Below are 24,224 nucleotides of genomic sequence, written 5' to 3' on the forward strand. Positions count from 1 at the left end.
CTGAGACTCTCCCGCCAACTCAGCCTTTCTTTAGAGTTGTTAAGCCCTCAGAGTCCAGCCAGTTTGGGTGGGGGGCCCAAGCTCTGTGGCTGGTTCTCCTGCCATAGGGCACCCAGAGGCTTCACATTGTAAATGCCGAGCCTCCTGTCATGTGGGGACCCAGCAGGTGCCTGGCCTTCTATTTCCTGATCCCTACTCTGGGCCAGCTGGCAGGAGAATCCTCTAGCTGGCCTCCCACTATAGGAAAGTCTAATTTCCAGTTTCCCCCAGGAGGGCAACTCCCAGCTGTGGCAAGAGCCAACTCAGCCATGACCTCCGTAGATCAAGCCCTATAAAAGCCCCAAGCTTTCAGCATGGCTCAACAAAGGTCCTGAGCCCAGCCCAGTTTCATCAATCATGGTCTACCTAGGTCTCAGAGCTGCCGCTAGAAGAGCAGCAGTTGTTGAGGGATTGGAAGGACAGCACTGGACAGGCTGAAAGGCTGTGCTATGCTCACTTGGGTTCTTCTATGGCAGGCTAGAATCCCAGTCCATTTCCTTGGAAGGGAATGCCTACACTTGGCCTGGCATTCAGCAGGGAATAAATGGAAGCACTTAAGAGCTATACAGAGCTGGGAGCTTGGGTGAGCCTGAAGGGTCATGTGCTGTTGTTTTGAGGTGGAAGACAGGAGAATTTGGGGCCCAGGGTTGCTGAAGTTTGGGTGGACTTGGAACCTGAGCATTCTACCTCTGAAAGTCAGTCTAGGACCATTGGTGCCCACTGGAGGGACACCATCTGGTGTCCCGTGTATGTTCAGCTCTTTGGCATTTGGTATCAAACGTGGCAGAAGCAACTTTAGTGTCTCTGGCACATATTTGGAGCCAAGTCCTATAGAAGTCTTGTGGGGTAGCGGTATTAAGAAACTAGAAAAACACAACAAAACTAAGATCAAAGGAATTGTTAGCTGTGTCTACAAAAAGGGAATACAGCAGGATAGATCCGATGCAACAGGTGACTGGAAAGGGCAGGAAGTCGACCTGAAGTGTCAAGCCCTGTATCTCCTGTGACTGGTCTCCTATGCCCACTGCCCACTCCCAAGATGGTCTGTAGACTGAGGATACAGGTCACACAGCTGAGGTCAGCACAGGAATTCTGGTTTTGAAGAAATATACCTTCCCAGCTATGTGTCCTTAGCAGGTTTCTGTGCCTCTGTTTCCCATCTATGGAAGGGGATAACAAGCGTCGTCAAGTACTCAAGATCAAAGAGGCAAGGGCAATGGGAGCTAAGTTGGTATTTGCTTGACTCTGCTGAGCCATCCTCTAGAAAATGCCTACTATGCTAAGGTATGTGAGTGTTCAGTGTGGTAGTGGTGTTTGCAGGGAACCGAGGCAGGCTGGGGCCCTCCTGCAATGGCCTCAGCTGTTCTCCCTGTCTCATGTGTCGCTGGAGTTGCATTCTTTCTTTCCATTGCCTGGACATTTTCGTACCTTTCCATAACACCCTCCACCTCACTCAGGTGTTTGCTTCAATACGTGACAACCTCAAACACCTCCTTCAGGTCCCAACCACCTGCTTCACTTTAAAGCCTGCGTTTTTCATAGAATAGTGTATAAGAGGCTCTGGCTCCAGCCCTGAGTAGTTGAAAAGTCACCCAACTAGTCCATGCCTCAATTTCCCTGTGTGTAAACTGGAACCCACAATACTCTCGACCTCTGGGGATTACCCTGAGGGACAAATAAAGGGACACACCAGATCGTTGGGAACGACGTCTGGTTAGGGACAAGGATGTGACCCTCGTTATTGTTGTGAGGCACCCCTTATCCAACTGCAAGATCCAAGGGGTGGGGCTTCACCATACCCCAGGCGTGGGTGCAAGCCACTCCGGATCTTCCGCCCCAAGCTCCCGGAGGACCAAACCGCCTTTCTTGCGCCGGTTGAGCCCGAAGAGGGCGAGGAGTGGCTGCGTCGTGGAAAGGTTGTCACTCAGTAGGTGCTCAAGGAGCGGCCGGTGTCAGCACGGGGGACCCAAAGCACGCTCCCTCCCCGCCTCCCGCGTGGTACCGTTCAGGTGGCCCACATGGTCTTGAAGGGTGTTTCTGCTTCCAACGACACCCATCCCCACAACAAAGAAACTCGCCATTCCCGGCCGCCTCCCCTCAGTGCACCCCGGAGGCACAGCGGGCCCGGAGCGCCGTGCGCCTCGCAGTTGCCCCCTGAAATCGCAGCTCGGGAGCTGTCCCTGGTAGGTGCAGGTGCGCACGAGACGGGGGCGGGGGCCAACCCCGCGGGGCAGCAAGCGGCCGGGGTACTAGGTGGCGCCCACCGGGCGCGCGGCGACGCCGCCTCCACCGAGATTTAAAGGGCAGCCGGGCGGAGGGATCTTCGAACGACTCTCGCTGCGATCCCTCCGCCTCGAGGCTCAGCGACGGCAACGACGTGGTTTCTTTGGTGGTGGTGGTGGGGGGGATTTACTCTTGTGCCTCCGCTGTCGGGTGCCGCGGCAGGGAACTTCATTCTCTCTGGTGTCTCTCAGCCTCTTCCCGCAGAATTCCGTCGAAGCCATCGCGGCCACTAGCGCGGAGCAAAGGTGCGCGCACGCTCGGTGTCGGCGTGGTGTCCCTCCGCCGTCAGTCGTGGACTCCTTTTCGTGTCCTTCCACCGAGCCCGGGCGGTGTCCGGGTGGCTCACCGGGGGCGGCGACGCGTCTGCGGCGCGGCAGCGAGGCTCGGGGGCTATGAGGTGAGGACGCCCGGGGACCGGAGGCGGCACCCGGCGCTGCGCGAGAACGCAGGACGCGAAGCCCCGAAGTCGGCGGATGCCTCTCAGATCCCGCGACTGCGCGCGAGGTGGAGGTGAGGCCCGAGGACTGTGAGGCGGGGGTGGCCCGGCGCTGCGAGCCAGGGCTCGGGGACAGGGGCTTGGCGCGGGCCGCGGTGGTGGCCGTGGCGGCAGGGTTGGGGGGGCCCCTCGGCGGACGCGGACTCCTTTATTTCCCCCCCCCTTCCGTCAGCGGAGGCAGCGGGCGGTGCTACGTCCGTGCCGCCATATTGGATTTTACTCTCCAATTTTTTTTTCTGAGGAAATATTTTTTGGTGATTAATTTTTCTGGAGGGACCAAAAAGTGTAGCCGGGCGCTTCGGGAGCTCGGTGGCGGAGCTCTTGGACGGGCCCGGTGCTGGAAGACCGGCAGTGCTGGCGGTGAGCCGCGGAGGACGTACGTGCGTGCGTGCGTGCGTGCAGGAACCGGGCCGCGGGGCGGGGCTGCGGGGCCGGGGCGGCCGGGCGAGCGAGCACGGCCTGCAGTGTTGGCGGCGGCCGGAAGGGAGCGGTAGCGGTCGGCGAGGGCCGGGTCGCGGCCGCACGAGGGGAGCTGCTCGGCCGCTCGGGATTGGGGGACTGTGTTTTTCCTCTTCTCCAATGGGCGGCCGGCAAGCGTCTCGCCCAATCTGCTCGCGCCGGCTCGCCGAACTTTCGGTTGTTTTTGTTTTGGCCCGAGCCTCGTTTCCTGTTGCTCCAGGCTCAGACTGTCGCGCGCGGGGGTGGGGTGGGGGTGGGGGGCAGTCGCTCGGGCCCCACGCAGTGGCACTGGCGTCACTCGATCTGTCATCCGCTCGTTCAGCCAGAGTGCAAGAAGGAGAGGAGGAGACGTGAAGTTCATCTTGAACTTTCTGATGGCGCTCACTCTGAGACAGTCCTCTCAGAGGAGCAGACAAGATGGATTGCCTGACTTGATTTGTTTGTTTGTTTTTTAAACCTGCTTTCTAGACTTAAAACTGTCTGACACAGGCCTGAGGGGTTGGGAGGCTGCCGAGTGGATGGATTCCTTAGAGGAACTCGCTTCTCCTTGTAACTGTTCCCCGTTCTTATTTATTTATTTATTTATTTTGACAGAAACGCCAGCCAGTTTGGGTAATTAGTAGACAAAACATAAGCCCTTTCAGAGGCGATGAAGAAGTTATTGTTTTTCTTTTTGCCTGAAATGATCACAGACAACTTTTTTTAAAGATTTATTTATTTCTTATATGTAAGTACACTGTAGCAGCCTTCAGACACTCCAGAAGAGGGAGTCAGATCTCTATTCTGATGGTTTTGAGCCACCATGTGGTTGCTGGGATTTGAACTCCAGACCTTTGGAAGAGCAGTTGGGTGCTCTTACCCACTGAGCCATCTCACCAGCCCCCACAGACGACTTTTGAGTGAAGTCCATGCCTTAAGAGTGAATTGCCAAAGACACACGTTTGCAATGTAGACGTGGGTTTGACCAAGTCCCTCACTAAGAGCCCCTATGGTCCAGGGTTAAAGTGTGCAAATAAATGTCTAGGTGTCATACATGGGCAAACAGTAGACTCTGAGTCTATAGCCTCTCGACATCGGACACTGTACTCCCTCTTCCAAGCTCACTTATGCTAGTTGCCATACCTGGTGCCTTTTGGCCATCCGGTCTCTGGCTTTCTCCTGTCCCAGCATACATCCATCCTTAGAAAAGCCGCAAGAGAGTATAGCCTGCTGCTGGCATAGGCTTATGAAGAAGCATCCTGGTTGGCCTGCACAGAAGCCAGGATTCCTCTGTTCCCTGAAAGTCTTTGCATGCTTGGTGAGATTGGCTTTGCCATTGCACGTACGTTGGTTTTCTTGTGAGCCTGTTGAATCATAGTTGAATCATAGATTTAGCTGGTCTACCTCGGCACAGGTGCTCAGTAGTCACAGCATGAAAGAGATAATTTGTTAATTTCTATGTCAAGCCTCTTTGAGGCTTTTCAAATTGTATCTACTCAGTGCCACTGAAAGTGTTCTTTAAAATTGTTATAAAAGAGGAAAAGAAAAGAAACAAACCCCTTAACTTTGTATACTTCAAGAGGAGACTAGGCCTCCATCCTTTCTCTGTGATTGAAACCCAACTCTTTAAAAACCATTTCCAAGGACTTTCCTTCCTCTCCCAAGTGCTCTTTTGAATGTATTTTCACCCACTGTGGTGACACTGGGCTCTCTGTACTTGTAGAAGTTACCAGTGGACCATGCCCAGGAAGGCTGGGTTGCAGAAATGTATGCAGATGAGAGGGCTGTGTTCTGGGGTGTTTGTGCAGTCCAGCAGGTGTTTTATAGGTGGGTAGGGCAGTCTTTTTAAGTTTCCCTTTGGTCATCAGTGGATCTTACCTCATATGTAATCTCCTACATAGTTGTCAGCTTACAGGTTTATAATGCCCAGCTATGTGTCTGGTTGTACAGCAGATTTGTGGATAGTGTCTGAGAAGCTCCGTGTCCTCAGGAGTGCTTTTCCAGTGGCTTGCAGAACAGATGCTCTCAGAGAAATCATTATGATTCCATCCATTATTTTGCTTGTCACATGTGAACTTTACCTTCTCTCTATTCACCAAAATCCTTTTTTCTGGTCAAAAGGTCTGGGACTTTGTTAACTCTAGAGCATTTTTTACTTATAAAAACAAGGGACTACATGCCATCCCTCTGTGGGCTCACATTATTGGTTGCCGAGCACAAGTTGAGTGACTGTAGACACAGCACAGGGGACTTGTATCTCAGGTGGAGGTAGTTCTTGGCCTACACACCAGCTTTATATGTCCATGCAACCTTTGCTTTCTCTGTCTTTAATTACTTTGTTTTTGGAGTGGATAGAACATTGTTTTCCTGGCATGAAGACTGACTGACTGATGGACTTCAGTGCAGCAGTTTGCAAAAGCAGCGTCTTTCTTGGATAAGTTGTCAGTTTTTTTTTTTTTTAAAGATTTATTTATTGACTATATGTAAGTACACTGTAGCTGTCCTCAGACACTCCAGAAGAGGGAGTCAGATCTCGTTACGGATGGTTGTGAGCCACCATGTGGTTGCTGGGATTTGAACTCCTGACCTTCGGAAGAGCAGTCGGGTGCTCCTACCCACTGAGCCATCTCACCAGCCCCAAGTTGTCAGTTTTGAAATCTTAAAATATCGGGCTGCAGAGGCAGCTCAGTCAGTGAGTTCAGTTCCTAGTACCCACATCAGGTGGCTCACAAATACCTGTAACTTCAGTCCCAGGGAATCTGACACTTCTGGCCTCTAAGAGCACCTACACTCATGTGCACGTAACCACACACGTACACATAATTTAAAATAGTAAAATCATTTAAAAAAAGGCTCATATCTTGAAGTGTGAATTAAAATCCCTGCTGATTTTTAAATATATTAGAAGTTATGTGTATGAGTTGTTGTGCCCGAATATGTGCATCTGGTGCCCCTAGAGATCAAAGAGGACATCCAGTCCCTTAGAACCTAAGTTACCAATGATTAGGAGCCACTGTGTTGGTTCCGAGAACTGAATTTGGGTCTTTTGCAAGAGTAACAAGTACTTATAACCATTGAGTTATCTCTCTACCTCCCAAACTTTGAAGTTAAATGGCCGAATTCCATAAGCTTACTGTACAGATAAGGGTTCTTATTGAGCAGGTCAGGAGTTTTAACTGGGAGATGGGGGGGGTGTCTTTTAAAATCCATTTTCCATATCTGCATTCTTCCTTCTACTCTAATAGGAAATTGTTAAAGACAGTTTTTTTTAAATAGTAGATCTCACTGTAATCTTCACCCACCCCCGAAGTAATTGGATGCTTCCTAAAGATTAGAAGTATCAGTGAGAGGAAAGGTGTCTGATCAATATCTAAATTATTTTTTGTTCAGTATAATCTGAAATCCACTTTTTCCTAGACACTTTTCAAAGTGAGCATAGTGGCTGGCTTGTACTTACAATCCTAGCCTTCTAGAGATATGAGGCTCTCAAGTTGGAAGTCAGTTTAGAATACATGGTAAGACCCTGTTTCAAAAAGCCAGAACAAAGTCTGGTAGTGGTAGCACATGCCTTTAATTCTAGCACTTGAGAGGCAGATCTCTTGAATTTGAGGCCGGCCTGGTCTACAGAGCAAATTCCAGGGCAGCCAGGTCTACACAGAGAAACACTGTCTCCAACCCCTCTTCCCCCCAGAAAAGAAGCCAAAACAAACAGTTTACAGTTACAAATATAACTTGTTGTAATCCCCAATTTTTAATTATATCCATATTATTTTAAATGCATTGTAGGGTTGTTGTTATTTTTTTTTAAAGATTTATTTTATTTATAGAGAACATTGTCGCTGTCTTCAGACACACCAGAAGAGGGCACGGGATCCCATTACAGATGGCTGTGAGCCACCATGTAGTTGCTGGGATTTGAACTCAGGACCTCTGGAAGAGCTGCCAGTGCTATCAACCACTGAGCCATTTCTCCAGTCTGCATTGTAGGGTTTTATTATAGAGACTCAGTCTATACAATAATCACTCTAGCCTATTTTTATAAGTTTGTGTTAATTTCTAGTGATTTTTTTCTTTTTAAAAAATTTTTTGAGAGCGATTTCCCATATTGTATTGTTTTTTTTTAATAATTTTTTTTAGATTTATTTATTATATGTAAGTACACTGTAACTGTCTTCAGACGCACCAGAAGAGGGCATCAGATCTCATTACGGGTGGTTGTGAGCCACCATGTGGTTGCTGGGATTTGAACTTCGGACCTTCGGAAGAGTAGTCAGGTGCTCTTACCCACTGAGCCATCTCACCAGCCCCCATATTGTATTGTTAAAGCCAGAAAGTTCGAGTAATTGAATTCTCATGTGCCTAAAACCATTTGCAACCTTCCTTGTATCAGTCTTTGTTGTCTTAAATAGTTTCACAAAGGAGGAAAAATAGCACCTACACTCAGTAAGCCTCTAAGTGACCTTTTATTTTGACATTCTCTTCCTATGGTGCACAGGGACAGCTAAACCAGTTAGCATCTGCTGCCTCTGGCCTCAGGCCCTGAGTTGAGGCTAGCTGGTGGGAGTGGCAAAAGCTCAGACACCTTTGAACTCTAGGGTTGTGTATACAACTGTAATGCTCCTTATAAATATAATTCAGCGGCTGGGCAGAGGACTGTTGGCGTAAGAGGCGGTACTGTGTTGAAGTCTCTGTCACTGTGTTTAAGGCATTGATGGGGCCAGGTAGACATTCTCTTCAAAGTTAATTCTACTCCTAAATTCTACTTTATCTTACCATTTCAATCATGCTTAACATATCCAGTTGGTTTACTCAGCTCATCTTCAGGCTTCATACAGTTTTATGTCTTTTGTAGTGTCATAAGAGATTTTACCGTCCAGGTGGTTTTTCAGATTGATATATCAGCATCAGTGGTCCAAAAATCTTGGTATTTAAGCCCCATATGGCTCCTCCTTGCCAGTTCCATCACTGCAGCTCGTCTTCATTTGAGTCTCTTGCTGGTGGCTCAGCCTGGACTGAATTTCAACAAGAGTTTGAGACCCAGCATTGCCACCTGTGATCAAAATTTATTTGAGCAGCGAAATTCACTCCTGAGTCTTCTTGTTTGTGGTGCTAATATCTGCATAATGGGATAGCTGAGCCATGAGTCCTCAGACACACATGCTAGTGTGTGAGGACTAGAGCACCTGGGATAGGTGGTAGGTCACCTGCACTCTGTGTTCCTCCTTAAAGGAGCACCAGGCCAGCATCTTTCCTAATCAGCATTTTAAAACTTTATTTTATTTGTGTCTGTGTGTATGTGAATGCAGGTGTTCATGAAGTCCAAAAGAAAGTATTGGATCTTCTGAAGCTGGAATTAACAGGAGATTGTGGTGGCTGATGTGGGTGCTAGGAACTGAACTCTGGTCCTCTGAAAGAACAGCAAGTGCTATTAACCACTGAGCTATATTTTCAACCTTTGGAGTTGTGGTGACCCTGCTTCTTTTCTGAAGGTGGAAGCTCGTGTGGGCCCTCTAGTGTTTCATGGCCACAACAGCTATTCCAGCACCATGAACAGTGCCTGAAGGCTCCCAGCAGACTTTTGCTGTGTTTGTGGAAATGAATGGATCGAGGCCTGCAGAATGAATCATTTCATTTGATTTATAGGACAAGATGTGTCTGAATGACTCAGTGATCTCTGAAGAATATTTTTATTTTCAAGGCAATGCCTACATTGCATCATGTAGAGTATATAGTTCTATCAAGCCCCCACACACTGAGAACAGAGGGTCCTTGACCCTTCAGCCAGTGAGCTAGTGTAGTCTGGGGCTAGAGAGGGCCTAGGACACCCTTCCCCTTCCAGAGAGAAGCAGATGCGTCCTCACTCAGGGTCTTAGAAAGTTCAAAGTTATTTGGTTCTTAAAAATGTGGCACACGCCTTTAATCCCAGCACTCGGAAGGCAGAGGCAGGTGAATTTCTGAGTTTGAGGCCAGCCTGGTCTACAGAGTGAGTTCCAGGACAGCCAGGGCTACACAGAGAAACCCTGTCTTAAAAAAAAAAAAACAAAAAAAAACAAAAAAATGTTTAGTGAATATAAGTAAATAGCTGGAGTGCTTTCCTCTCCACACAATGATCCTTTTTATGTTTTTTATTTTTCCTGATTAAAGTCTCAGTGAATCTTTAAATTTCCTCACATCTTTGTAGTTCTTACCAGATTGTGGTTGTTCTAGGTGATTACATTTGTAGTCATCTCTTCCCGCGCTGGACTCAGCCCCATTCCCTTTCTGCTCTACGATCTTCACAGATGGGGCAAATATAGCCAAAGATTTGTTTGCATTGAGACTTTATTACTTTTTTGTATGGTGCTAAGAGTGTACAGTTTTCCAGTCCAACCTTGGCTTAATCTTGCCTAATTCTTCTGGCCTTGTTCTCATTAATACATTGAGGAAGACAGTGGTAGCATTGTGCATGGAGACAGGGTTGTGTTTGACTCATGATGTGCTACTCAGTTTTTGGCTCCCTACCTCAGTCTCCCAAGTAGTTGGGGTTACAGCCATAGGCTAGTGTGCCCAACTCAGTTTCTTCCTTTGGTTTTTATTTTTGCTCATATTTGTATAAATTTATGCTGCATCTGAGGGCGTCTTCAGAGAGCATTGGGTCTCCTGGAGCTGGAGTTACAGTGAGCTACCCAATGTGGGTGCTGCTAACTAAACTCTGGTCCTCTGTAAGAACAGTATGCTCTTTTAACTGAACCATCTCCGTAGGCCCTGAGAGACATTTTGCAGTAGAGAGGATGAGATCTTTTTTAAAAGATTTATTTACTTATATATGTGAGTACACTGTCGCTCTCTTCATACACACTAGAATAGAGCATTGGATCCCATTACAGATGGTTGTGAGCCACCATGTGGTTACTGGGAATTGAACTCACACCTCTAATCACAGGGGAAATAACTTTGAAGATGTTTTCAATATATTGATTCTATAAGAACAGTCTTGATTGTGGTGGGGTTTTGTGTTCTTCTAGTCTGACAAGTTTCTACCTTGGTGTACTTTGTAACAGTTTTCCTTTGGCTGTTGGAACAAACTACCTGGTTCTTGATGGCTTAAAGCAAGAGTAGTATGTTGTGGTATCACCTGGCTTGAGCCAGAATGTGGTGAGGAACTAGCCTTAGCCCCTTTGTCTCTTGTTGAAGGAAATTTTTTTGTGGCATTAGGGGCTCACTTACGTGTTTCAGAGTTAATCTTGTTATAAAGCTCTTTTAAAAGATTTATTTATTTATTTATTTATTTTATGTATGTGAGTACTCTGTAGTGGTCTTCAGGCACAACAGAATTGGGCATTGGATCCCATTACAGATGGTTGTGAGCCACCATGTGGTTGCTGGGAATTGAACTCAGGACCTCTGGAAGAGCAGTCAGTGCTCTTAAATGCTGAGCCATCTCTCCAGCCCCAGTCACAAAGCTCTTAATTTAATAATAGCATCCTCATCCTTGTAAGATTCACAAGTTCCAGAGGACAGAACCTAACAAACATTGCTGCCATTTTCAACCTTCTACTTTCTTCTTTAGAGTAGATCACCCTAGCCAATTTACCACGATCAGTGGTTTTCAAAACTAGCCTTTAAAATATACTGAAAAGGTGGGAGATTGAGTCTCTTGGCCTTCACACCTGATTATCTTGGGTCCAGATAAAAGTATGACATCGAAGGGCACCTCAGAGAGCTGTTGATTGGCAGAGCAGGTGCATCTGAGCTTAGCTTTACAGAAACTAGAAAAGGGAATTGGAAAGGGCAGCCTGATGATGATGATGATGATGTGTGTATTATCTTTTTTTTTTTTTTTTTTTTTTGAGACAGGGTTTCTCTGTGTAGCCCTGGCTGTTCTGTAACTCACTCTGTAGACCAGGCTGGCCTCAAACTCAGAAATCCCCTGTCTCTGCCTCCCAAGTGCTGGGATTAAAGGCATGCGCCACCATTGCCCTGCTGTATTATCTTGTCTTAAACTATAGAGACCTGCTCTTTGATTCTTTGAGTCTACATGCTGATTAACACTTGTGATAGACAGCTTCACTGTAGATGGAGGCATCATGAGAGTTTAGAGAAACAAAAATCTCCTATGCTTCCTTCTTTTGTTTCCTAACAGTCTTATCAAGTCACCTGGCTTTTCAAATGAGATACTTTCCAACAATGTAGTTACAGAAGCAAGCACTAACCATAAATTTATGGTTGTGTGAGGTTCCAGTAGTGTAACTACTACCTTGTAGCTTCCACTGCAATATTGAGTGCCAGTGTTCCCAAGGACTGTGTGCAGCACACACAGCTGGTGAATTATCAGAATCAGCAGACAAGACATGGAGAGTGGGGAAGCTGAACCTGCAGGGGCTGCAGGCTGGCAACATCCCAGGTCAAAGGCCCTGTGGGAGGAAACATTTTCAGGTTTACTTTTTTGGTGTGTCTATAAATTTTACTCCAGAAGATGATGTACTTGTGTTACCAAGCTGACAGTGTTCCAGGTAAAGTGCTGTCGCTGACCCCAGAATAATCATAGTACTGTTGCTACCAAATGAAAGCTAGATCACTTAAATATATTTTATTTGCTTTTCTGAATAAAGATTTCCAGAATTCTTTTAACAAGATAAAGCTTGTTGTTGTTTTTTTTTTTTTTAATTAATGTTTCTTTGTGTGCATGCATGCCATGATGTTCATAAAAAATGTCAGTAGACAATTGTGTGGGTCCCAAGGATTGATCCCAGGAAACCAAGTGTGAAGGCAAGTACATCTTTACCCATTGAGCCATGTCACTGGTGCTACAATCTGCTTTTTAACTTCTAATTTCTTTTCAACCATTTGGGATTGTTCCTGCTACTGAATGCTTTCTCTAAGGTAAAACACACAGATAAGCCCAACGTGTTAAACTTGTTCAGAAGTTCTTAATAATGTCATAGAAATTATGTTAAAATTATTTTTTTTTTTTAAGGAGTGGTGTTAGCTGTCCCCCCCCCTTTTTTTAAGATTTATTTATTTTTTATATGTAAGTACACTGTAGCTTCAGACAAACCAGAAGAGAGAGTCAGATCTTGTTACGGATGGTTGTGAGCCACCATGTGATTGCTGGGATTTGAACTCAGGACCTTCAGAAGAGCAGTCGGGTGCTCTTACCTGCTGAGCCATCTCACCAGCCCCGTTAAAATTCTTTATAGTCACTCAGAATGAATGTTTTTATTTCTATGACATTATAAAAAATTTAAAAAATGATTTCCTGTTAATTTGTGTCTTACCTGCTTGTATGTCTGTACAGAATGTGTGTGCCTTGTGCCTGTGGAGGCCAGAGAGGGCATCAGATCCTCTGGAACTGGAGTTAAAAGTTACAGGTGGTTGTGAGTTGCCATATGGATGATAGGAATTAAACCTGGGTCCTCTGCAAAAGGAACCAATGCCCCTAACCTCTCAGGCCCTCTCTGCAAAATTTTAAAAAGTAGTTTTTGTACAACATTAAGCAGAAAACTCTCCCATCTTGAAGTTCTGTTTGGAAGCAGAGTCCTCCAAGTGGGTCAAGACTGTCAACTCAGGAGCTCCACCAGCGCTGGGCTTTCATCCAGAGGCTGGGCAGGAAGATGTCTGTTGTTGTTGGGCACAGGATACTTCCTGAGTCAAGTACATTTACTGAGACAACTTCATTTTCTTCTGAATTGGATGTTTTTCTGAATATAAGTAAATAGGAATTTAGGGAGAATAGTCCCCTCTCCCCTGAGTGCAGCTTTAGTGTTCTCCTGGGAGGGGAGGTGTGGTCGTGGATGAGTGATTTTTATCACAGAGATATCATAGCATGGTGTGATTATGAGTTCCCATTTCAACTTCAATTCTTTTGGAGGGGTGGGACTATTTTGTACTGTATTTGAAGTGGGGATCTTACTAAATAGTTGGTCTCGTTGTCTTTAAGCCTCCAGACTAGCCTTCTTAATTCCCTGTGTACTTTGTTAACGGTTTCCTGGTGTGCTTCATGCTGATCCTAATTTGTACCCCTCACCCCCAGTTTTGTGCGTGGTCCTGAGCCTGAGAAACATTGCCTCTTCTCCCGAGTGCGTGCCGATCCAGTGACGCTCTCCCTTAGCTTCGATGAACCAGCCTCTTGGGAATGATGCTGTCATCCCTAGTGCAGTTACTGTTACCTTGCCTCAGAGTCCAGTTGCATCATTTTCAGAGAGTGCAGGCTCATCCCTTGGGACTTAATCATCTTCTACTTAGAAAAGTATGTCACTACAGTCCGGAGAATTAACTCTAAATAGAGTATCCTGGATATGTTCTTTGACAATATCATACACAAAACAATGTATCTTGATCATACCCCCCAACCTTTCCCTCCACTCCTTCCAGCAACTCCCCAAAACATACTCTTTCCTCTGTGTGTGTCCCTATTGTGTAGCCCACTGAGTCCTGTTAGTATAGTATTGCTTGCTGGAATACTGACTGCTTCTGCTGTCTTGATCTTGTGCAGATAATCACAATGGAAGTGCATCCATGAGAGTTCCTGGTTCATAGCACTCCCTCCCCCCATCGTCCTATTCTTACATTCTTTCTACCTCTTCCTCCTTGATGTTCTCTGAACCGTGGAGTAGGGTTTGATGTAGATGTTCCATTTGGGGCTGAACACTCAATAGTCACTTATTCTCAGCACTTTGGTCGGCTTTGAGTCTCTGGATTAAGTTGTGACCATTACAAAGTGAGTTTCAGGACACCCAAGGCTATAAAGAGAAACCCTGTCTCAAAAAACCAAAAAACAAAAAAGTTGTGACCATTGAAGAGAAAAACTTATTTGCCCAAAGCTAAGTGCAACATTAACCTATGTGCATAAACATAAATATTTAGAAAGCAATTTGACATGTCCATCTAGCGGGTTCCCCACCACCGCTGCCCTTTCCCCCTTTTTCCTTTGAGACTGGTCTTATGTAGCTCAGACTGACATCAAATTTGTTGTGTACCTGAGGCTGCTGTTTTAACTGCTGAATTCTCCTGCCTCTGCTGGAATTGTGGGCATCCATTACCATGTCCACCAGTTGTTAAAAAGTTTTAACATGGGGGCTAGACAGGTAGCTCCCTCTTTGTGGCCTCCAAGGTTACTAGGCACACACATGGTGGACATACAGGCATATATGCAAAGTACTCATATTACTATAAAAGTAAGTGGGGCTGGAGAGATGGTTCAGTAGTTAATCACTTACTGCTGTTGTAAAGGATCGGGATTTGGTTCCAAGCACTTACATGGTAGCTTACAACTGCCTGTAACTCAGGTTCCAGGGGATCCATCTCTTTCTTCTTACCTTTAAGAGCTTCTACAGGCACATGGTACATGTACATACACCCAGGTACACAATAGACATGTAACAATGAATAAAAATAAAATTATTAGGGCTTGAGAGATAGCTCAGCAGTTAAGAGCACTGACTATTCTTCCAGAGGTCCTAAGTTTAGTTCCCAGCAACTTCATGGTGGCTTACAACCATCTGTAATGGGGTCTGATGCACTCTTCTGGTGTGTCTGAAGGATGTACTCACATACATTAAAAAAAAAAAATAGCCGAGCGTGGTGGCGCACGCCTTTAATCCCAACACTCGGGAGGCAGAGGCAGGCTGATTTCTGAGTTCGAAGCCAGCCTGGTCTACAGAGTGAGTTCCAGGACAGCCAAGGCTACACAGAGAAACCCTGTCTCGAAAAACAAAACAACAACAGTAACAACAACAACAACAATAATAGAGTAGTTGAATCATTTACATCTTCAGCCTCCCAAATAAGTTTTTAAAATTTAACTCAGACCCTAAAACATCTCTAATTAGACTGTTTCTAGCATTCCTCAGTTCCTAGATTTAATTTACATATATCTTTCCTGGCATTTAAGACTTCTTTCTTTTGCTAATCTTCCTCTTTGTCCTGCCATCTTTTTTTTTAAGCACAGACCATATGCCTCATGTCCGATATTCATTTCTTAGCAGGACTCACTCGGTCATCAACGGCCTGTCCTAACTTGCCTTCTGAATCTCTGCACCCTCTACCCAAGAGGACTTCTTGAAGTGCTGTTCCTGGGCTGCTATTTGCTCCTCCTTCCTTCTGCTTCGTTTTTGTCTTGACTTTTGATTATTAGTTAGTCTTCTTAGCTCTTGGACCTACTTTAGCCACACCCAGGCCTAGATAAATTTGGATCTGTGGCTTGAAATAGCATCAGTACCACAGTACCAGGTGGTATTCTCCAGCCTGTTCCTCAGCCCTGGGCATCTAGAAATGACCAAAGCCTGAGATTCCTATAGTTTTTGTCAGCTGCCTCAAAATTCTTATATAGAAATTATGAGTTCTCTTTGTCTAACCTCCACATTTAGTCTCTCAATGCTGTTCATGAAACCTTCAGAGAAGACCCTGAAGTTAGCCATTTCTTGTTACCTATGCAGGCCAGTTTTGCATCTCTCCTTTTAATCTGTGAGCTCTTCACAACTGTAACCTGCTAGTCCTTTAAAACTGAGGCCATGTTAACACCACTTTGCTTCCTGTGTTTCTGAAAGAATAAATTCTGTCTCCAAGTGCCTTCTAAAACCTACCTTCTGTTGCCTGTCTTTTCAGCCTCTTTGCCCTACCCTGCCCCTCTAACCTTTTCTCTACCCCTGCCACACTAGATTGTGAAGGTGTTTCTGCTCCAGGCTGGTATTTGCTTTCTATGTTCCTTTTGATTGCAGCTAGCTTCCTGTCTTCCCTCAGTTTTCTTAGAAAACAGTCATCATGCCGGGCGTGGTGGCGCACGCCTTTAATCCCAACGCTTGGGAGGCAGAGGCAGGTGGATTTCTGAGTTTGAGGCCAGCCTGGTCTACAGAGTGAGTTCTAGGACAGCCAGGGCTACACAGAGAAACCCTGTCTGGAAAAAAAAGAAAACATCACACCTGCTTGACCAGAAACACTCCTGCTTATATACTGCTTCTTTGTTCTCTAAGGTGTTTATTTTATTTTATTTTTTCGAGACAGGGTTTCTCTATGTAGCCCTGACTGTCCTATGAATACCAATATATAGGTATCTGAGTAGTTCCTGCTTTCAGTTAAAGATTTATTTATGTGTATGAGTGTTAAACCTGCATATATCTGTGTACCATATGCAAGCCTGTATGTTAGGAAGCTAGAAGACAGTGTTTTATTCTTTTGGGACTTGAGTGGCAGAGTTCTGAGTCCTGTGAGTGCTGAGAGCTGAACCTGGGACCTCTGCAAGAGCAGCAAGTGTTCTTAATTAATCAGCTATCTCTTCACCCCCTTAATTGAGTTTTTTGGGTTTTGTTTTTTAAAGTTATTGTATATGTGCCATGGTGCACCTGTGGAGGTCTGCTTCTGCCTTTATGAAATGGGACTCAAATTGCCAAGCTTATGAGGAAAGCCCTCTTACCCACTGAGCCATCTCAGTTTGCTTTGATTACTAATTTATCATTTCTTGGTATGTTTTTCCCACAGGTGGCCTGGGGAGTTGGATCAGTTGGTAAAGTGCCTGCCACACAAGCATGAGGAGCTGAGGTCAGGTCACAAGAACCTCTATAAAAGTTGGATTTAGCAATTTATTACAAAATTAGATAACAGGCCATCTACTCCTTTAATCAGGGGAGGCAGAGGCAGAAAAATATCTCTGAGTTTGAAAAGCAAGCTCCTATGCAAACTCCCATTCAGGAGCCTCTGCTGAGCAACACACACAGCATTGTGTCTTTTGAATTGTAGTTACTCTTGACTGATACACATACCTCCTACACTCTGGACCTGTTCAGACAGCAGCCTCAGTTGATCACATTGTAGGTAGCCCTGTTGTTCTTTGGTTATTAACCTACATTCAGTTATAGTGAGATCAGCTTGCAATGACTAAAGTGCTGATGCTGGGATGATTTGCTGGTGAGCTTTTCCTAAAATTTAGAAAGACTCCTTGGTAGAATTTTTTGTAGGTTAAATTTCTGTTCTGTGGATTTTCTTAGAAAATTGATCTATCTTCTTTATCCCCGCAGATAGTACAGTGAAGGAATGATTAGAGGAATTCTTCTCACATTAACTTATGCACCACACAGAGGTCTTGTCACAACTGGGGTTCCTGCTTCATATCTTGTGAGTGGGCATATGAGTTATAATTTCAAGATTCTGCATAGAGCAATTGCTACCCTATTGAAATTTAAGGTCTTTTTTTTTTTTTTAGATTTATTTATTATTATATCTAAGTACACTGTAGCTGTCTTCAGATGCATCAGAAGAGGGCGTCAGATCTCATTATGTATGGATGGTTGTGAGCCACCATGTGGTTGCTGGGATTTGAACTCATGACCTTCAGAAGAGCAGCCAGTGCTCTTAACCACTGAGCCATCTCTCCAGCCCTTAAAGTCTTTTTGTTGTTGTTGTTGTTTTTGGTTTTTGGTTTTTTTGTTTTTTTGTTTTTGTTTGTTTTTCGAGACAAGGTTTCTCTGTGTAGCCTTGGCTATCCTGGAACTCATTCTGTAGACCAGGCTGGCTTCAAACTCAGAAATCCGCCTGCCTCTGCCTCCCCAATGCTGGGATCAAAGGCGTGCGCCACCACACCTGACTGGAATCCAAGTTCTAACCCAGCACCTAAGTCATCCTAAGTTATGCATCTCACAAATCTAACTCGATCTCTAAGGGATCTGTCCCCTTCTCGAAGCTGCAAACACATTCCATTAAAGCCACGTCTGTCTGTTCTGTTCTACAGAGCCACACTTAGGGCTCCTAAAAACACATTCTTGAGTTATTATTTATAAATGGTCTGTCACATGGGACATTCTTGGGAGTTTCTAAAAGGATAAAAAGTACTCTAGGTTGTCTTTGTCCTTTTTCTAGAGGTAGAAAACTAAAATAAACAAACTGCTGAGCAGAGGGCTGGAAGGTTGCTCAGGAGTTAAAAGTACTGGCTGTTCTCCCAGAGGACCTGGATTGAATTCCCAGCACCTATATGTCAGCTCAACACTGTCGTAACTCCATTTCCAGGGGATCTGACACCCATACACAGAAAATAAAAATAAGTATGTTTTAATTGGTTCTTTAACTTAAAAAATTATTTAGGAGGGGAAAGTGGTCTTGTGGAACAGTGCTTTTTCTTTCAGGAGTTGGTTCTTTCCTTTTACTGTTTGGGTTCTGGGGATCAAACACAGGTCTTAGTGACAAACAATTTTGTCTACTGAACTATCTTGTTGCTTTTCTAGAGTACCTCAATTTGGTTCCTAGCACCCACAGCAACTGTTAACTCCAGCTCTAAAGAATATCCAACATTTCCCAAGGGAGATGCAATATGGCATACAGTAATGTAATTTTTTTAAAAGATGTATTTATTTATTTTATGTATGTGAGTACAATTATAGCTGTCTTCAGACACACCAGAAGAGGGTGTCAGATGCCATTACAGATGTTTGTGAGCCACCATGTGGGTGCTGGGAATTGTGCTCTTAACCTCTGAGCCATCTTTCTAGCTCTCTTTCTTCTCAAGTGTAAACATTGTACATGGTATTTGATCATCAGTAAAAGTTCTTTAGACAAAATTCAGGTCTGAAAAGATGGTTTAGTGGTTAAGAACATGTACTGCTCTTGGTAGACAAACTGAGTTTAATTCCCAACCTCCATATCAGGCAGTTCATAAACTCCATAACTCCATCGTCTGAGAATTGTACATTTCTGCTCTCCAAGGATCCACATAGACACACATACTTAAAAATAATAAATCTTGCCAGGCAGCGGTGATGGACACTTCTAATCCCCACACTTGGGAGGCAGAGGCAGGTGGATTTCTGAGTTTGAGGCCAGCCTGGTCTACAGAGTGAGTTTTAGGACAGCCAGGGCTACACAGAGAAACCCTGTCTCAAAAAACCAAAAACAAATAAATCTTTAAAAAGTGAAAAAAGGTCTTTAAGCAAAATGCACCATTTGGATAATATGTAGCTTATGTGTGCTGTAGTTTTACATACTTTAAGTAGTTTAAGTAGGACTTTATGAGTTTAATGATGATCCTACGAGAAATGAGTGTTCCATAAAAGTTAAACAGCAGCTGGACTTAACTAGAAAGAGACCCAGAGGGCTGGAGAAATGGCTCAGTGGTAATAGCACAGACTGCTCTTCCGAAGGTCTTGAGTTCAAATCCCACCAACCACATGGTGGCTCACAACCATTTGTAATGAGAGCAGACACCCTCTTCTGGAGTGTCTAAAGACAGCTACAGTGTACTTACATATAATAATAAATAAATCTTTGGGCTGGAGTGAGCGGGGCTGGAGCCTGCAGAAGTCCTGAGTTCAATTCTCAGCAACCACATGATGGCTCACAACCATCTGTACAGCTGCACTGTACTCATAGACATAAAATAAATAAATACATATTTAAAAAAAAAAAGAAAGAAACAGACCCAGAGGGAAGGAAGGACCTCCGTGACAGTCACCTCCACATCAGCCAGGCCTCTTTACTGTCAATTGAGCCCGCCTGCCTGCCGCCTTCTTTTTTTTAAACCCTCTGTGAAATTATACAAAGAACTCAGGGCACATAGAAATTGATGTTTGTGTTTGTAGCATTAAAGGTGTACATTCCTTGGAGTCCTTCAGAATTAATCATGAGGCTAGGGTTGTGGTTCAGTGATAGAATGCATGTTTAGCCTGTGTGAGACCCTGGCGTCAGTCCCCACTGCTCTCAGTGATGGTTATCATTTGTAGTTTTCTATGCCTGTGTGAAGACAGACCCAATATCTGCTGTCAGAATAGCCAGGCTAGAAGCACTGAGTTGCATTGTTTCTGTTGCAAACTCACTGCAGCAGTTATCTGTGCACTGACGGAGCTGTGCTAGTGCTCACAGGTTCCCTTCAATACTGAGGGTCTTCAGTTCTGCATGTTCTCATTTGCAAGCTTCAGTCTGACTCGGACTACAGTGTAACTCCCTGGTGAGGAGCATTAGCAGCAATAACTGTGACCTATCAGACCCTCAAATAAACCCCCATCCCCAAATCAAGCTCATTAATGTTCAGAGAGGGAAGAATGTCATTTCCTCAATTTTCTTGCCATTGTGAAGCACAGTAAGGCATGTGTTTCCAAATGGGTATGACTCTGATATTTGAATATGGGTCCTTAAATGTCTTCAAACAGCAGATAGATAGGAAATTCGTATTATGACTCTGGAGATCAGAAGACAGCTTGGGAGAGGTGGTTCTTTTCTTTCAGTCGACGGGGTGGGGCCTGGACTCAAACTCAGGCCATCAGGCTTGGTGCCTGTCAGTTTCTTACGCTGTACTAAAGAATTCCTGGGTTCGTAGTCCCTTTCGGGAGCGAACAGAACTTCACCTAGATGCCTTTTCTTAAGCTTTCCTATGGACAAAGGTAATGACCTTGTATTTTACTTGCAGTTCACAGAGTGTTACCAAAGTGTATCAGTGGGTTCTTGAGCTGTGTGCAGGTAGAGATGGTTCTCAGGTCTTGGTAACTGAAGAGGGAATGTTAGTGGAGCTAGAGGTCTGCTATAAGAAGTGTGGGGTACTCCATCCTGAGACTGACAAGTGGAAGGAAGACAAGAGTGCTCTGTGTGTCTTTCTTATAGTCTGTTGACATGGTCTTTCATATATTTACCTCCCGTTTTGTTTTGTTTCCATGTTTTGTTTCTGTTAGGAGAGAACATTGAAATTATTCTCTAAGCTATCTGAAGAGAGTGACTAAATGCTCCTGGGTCAGGCTGTCTGTGGGTATGAAGTGGTTGGGAGACTCCAAGAACATGGTGGTGAATGGCAGGAGAAATGGAGGCAAGTTGTCTAATGACCATCAGCAGAATCAATCAAAATTACAGCAGCACTCGGGCAAGGACACCCTGAAGACCGGCAGAAACGCCGTTGAGAGGCGGTCCAGCAGATGTATGTACTCCTTCATCTCACTGTTTGGGTTGCGTGCGCCCATGCGCCCTCAGCCTCCTCTTGTTACTACACTCCTCTGTTCTACAGGCAGCAGCAGAGCCTTTTCATTCTCACAAGTCCAGATTCTTTTTTTTTAACTTTTCCTTTTATTACTGGGGGGTGGGGTGTGCCCTATTATGTTGCCCAGGCTTGACTTGAACTCCTCCCGCTTCCCTCCCAAGGAGCTGGCGTTACAGACACACTAGCAGTTCTGATGCTTACCATGTAAAATGTAAAACTTAAAGTTCATGCTTTATGTACTTTTAAAAAATTAATTATTTACATCCCAAATGTTGCCCTCCTTCTTGGTCTCCCCTCCCGCCAGAGTTCTTCACCCCATCTCCCCTCCCTGCTTTATGTAATCTTTATGATGCTTTTTTTTTTTTTTTCTTGCCCATAACTTATAGAAAACTGATTTGTTCTATAGGGGTTTAAAAAAAATGCTACTGCTGAATTTCTTATGAGTATAAATACATGCCATGCTGTAACTTGCATAAGTGCTTCATGCAGCAAGCTGAACCATATAGTCACCTCTTTTCCATGAGGAGTGGGTGGAGCAGAGATGGTCCTTAGGAAACCCTCACAGTCCTTGCCATCTCCTCAAGATTGCATGGATTGCTGAGTGTCAGGGAAACCCTGTGATGAGAAGTTATTTCCAGCCCTCTGTGGGACTTGGTGGGGATGAGGGTTTTTTTTTTTTTCTTTAATCATTTTATTTGTTTATATTTCATATTTTGTCCCCCTTCCCAGTCTCTCCTCTATGAACCTCCCCCCTTCCCCCTCCCCTTTACCTCTAAGAGGGAGCTCCCCCCCCACTCCCTTACCTCCTTTACCTCTAAGAGGGTGCTCCCCCCCCCACTCCCACCTCCCATTTCTAACATCCCTCTTCTCTGGAGCTTCAAGCCTCTACAAAACCAAGCGACAAGGCTGTTTTTTGAGAATTGGGGAAATTGTAGGATTGTTTTCTCTTTCTTTTCCCCCCCTCCAAAATAAAATGCCCTAGAACAAGCATATGTCTGAGTGGACAGTTACAGGAATATTATCTAGAAGTGTCTACCCATGTTACAAATGACTTTCTCAATCTCTGCTTTTCCTAACGTTAGTCAGCCACTGTGGAAGTTCCGTAGTTGTGTTGAGTCTGCTTCAAGCTCTCTTTAGCTTTAGGTAGATGCTGTTTATTGGGTTCAGGTACCTTTATTCTTTCCAGATGAGCTCAGATCAGTGTCTTGTAGAAAGTTGGGCATAATTCCTTCTTGGAATTAAGAAAGTGGGGGAGCCCAAGACTAACTAGCTTTTCTCTGCATGGACCCTGTTCATGGCTGCTGTCAACATGGGTGAAACTATGTTCTCTCAGTGCTGTTGCTGTGGTCAGAAAACCAGACATTTCTGAAGCTTTTAAAATACTGGCTGCTTCTTGCACAATGTAAAAGGTTTTAGTTTAAGTTGTTTTTTTTTTTTTGTTTTTTGTTTTTTGGTTTTTCGAGACAGGGTTTCTCTGTATAGCCCTGGTTGTCCTCGAACTCACTTTGTAGACCAGGCTGGCCTCGAACTCAGAAATCTGCCTGCCTCTGCCTCCCAAGTGCTGGGATGAAAGGCGTGCTCCACCAAGCCCGGCTAAGGTTTTAGTTTAAGTTAAATTGTGGGAGATACAGATTGTGGAGGAGACAGCATCTTGCTGAATGTTGTTGGGCAGATTGAATGGTGCAGAGAGAACCAGTGACAGAAGGGTCACATAAAGTGCTCTGTATCAAAGGTGGTCAGCCCGACTTAAAACCAGGGCTCAGAACACACAAAACTAAATGCTGATAGCACTGGAGAGAAAGTAGGCAGTGCAGCAAGAAGTCAGGCACTTTCAGGAGTGGTGCAGCAGCAGCCAGAGGTGGACAGGAACAGGTGGATTTTTAAAGCCCTCTATATCAACTAAACCAGTCAGGTATCAGTAGAACAGTCCATTCACCAACAGCATTATACTTATTATTCTCAAGTTTGCATAGAACTTTCTCCAGGACACATCATATGGCAGGCCATGTAACAAATCTAAGCAAGCTTAAAGGGATTAAAGTCATATGAGCGTCTACCATAGAGTAAATATTATAATCAATACAAGTTTTACTAGTACATACTCATGAATGACTGTTGATTCAAAGAAGAAATCCAAAGGAAACCAAGTTGAACAGGGTGGCATATACCTTAATCCCAGCACTTGGAGGACAGAAGAATGAAGAGCCCTGTGAGTTCAAGGGCAACCTGGGAGAAATAAACCTAAACAAACTTGTAGCAAGTAGTCATTTAAAATCAGCAGGGCCCACCCACAAAGAAAGCCCCATGCCCAGAGGACTTCATTGGTGTATTCTCTGAGATGCTTCAAGAATTGACACCAGTGCTTGAGAAAGTCTTAGGAATATTTGTACCTTATTTTCTTACCCTGATACCAAAACTAGACATCACAAGAAAAGTATAGAGTGACACCACATCTGAATATGAACAAAACTGTTCTTCACAGAATGCTAGCATATCATTCTAAGGATGGAGACCATTCTCCTGGAATCCCATTTTCAGGGCCTTGAGAATGTTTTTTCCCTAGCACTGAAGATAGAGTGTGTGTGTCTGTATCTGTATCTGTGTCTGTCTGTCTGCCTGTCTATGCACGTGTGCATGTGCAATTTGAGGGGCTGGAGAGATGGCTCATCCAGAGGTCCTGAGTTCAATTCCCAGCAACCACATGGTGGCTCACAACCATCTGTAATGGGATCTGATGCCCTCTTTGGGCATGAAGATGTACATACAGATAGAGCACTCATATATCAAATAAATATATAACTAAATCTTTTAAAAGAAATTTTCATTTATTAATCCCAGCATTCTAAAGGCTGAGATAGGAGGATTACTAAGAGTTCAGAACCAGCCAAGAGTGCATGAAGAGAACCTTGCTCAAAAAAACCAAAAATCTGAAGATGTAGCCTGGTGATACGTGATTCAGCTAGGGTGTAGGAGGCTCCATGTTCAGCCTCAAGCACAACAAACAGGAGTATCTCATTTACAGTGCCATCCAAAACAGTAGCAATA

At 44.7% G+C, this 24,224-nt stretch overlaps 1 protein-coding gene across 15 annotated transcripts in view; it reads left to right on the forward strand.

Moving 5' to 3' along the window:
* Positions 1–1,853: 1,853 nt before the first annotated feature.
* Kmt5b (lysine methyltransferase 5B) overlaps positions 1,854–24,224 on the forward strand; it is a 50,942-nt gene continuing 28,571 nt past the window's right edge. For 3 of the 15 annotated variants that reach the window (NM_001167885.1, NM_144871.4, NM_001167888.1), the window contains exons 1-4: positions 1,913–2,222; positions 2,514–2,832; positions 16,712–16,771; positions 20,881–21,119. In NM_001167885.1, the coding sequence (NP_001161357.1) occupies positions 20,957–21,119 (163 nt within the window). In that variant the 5' untranslated portion in view covers positions 1,913–2,222; positions 2,514–2,832; positions 16,712–16,771; positions 20,881–20,956. The other 12 variants (NM_001167887.1, NM_001167886.1, NM_001167889.2 and 9 more) reach the window with 9 other exon arrangements.

This window comes from Mus musculus, chromosome 19 (genome assembly GCF_000001635.26).
Source record: "Mus musculus strain C57BL/6J chromosome 19, GRCm38.p6 C57BL/6J".
Classification (NCBI taxonomy): Eukaryota; Metazoa; Chordata; class Mammalia; order Rodentia; family Muridae; genus Mus; species Mus musculus.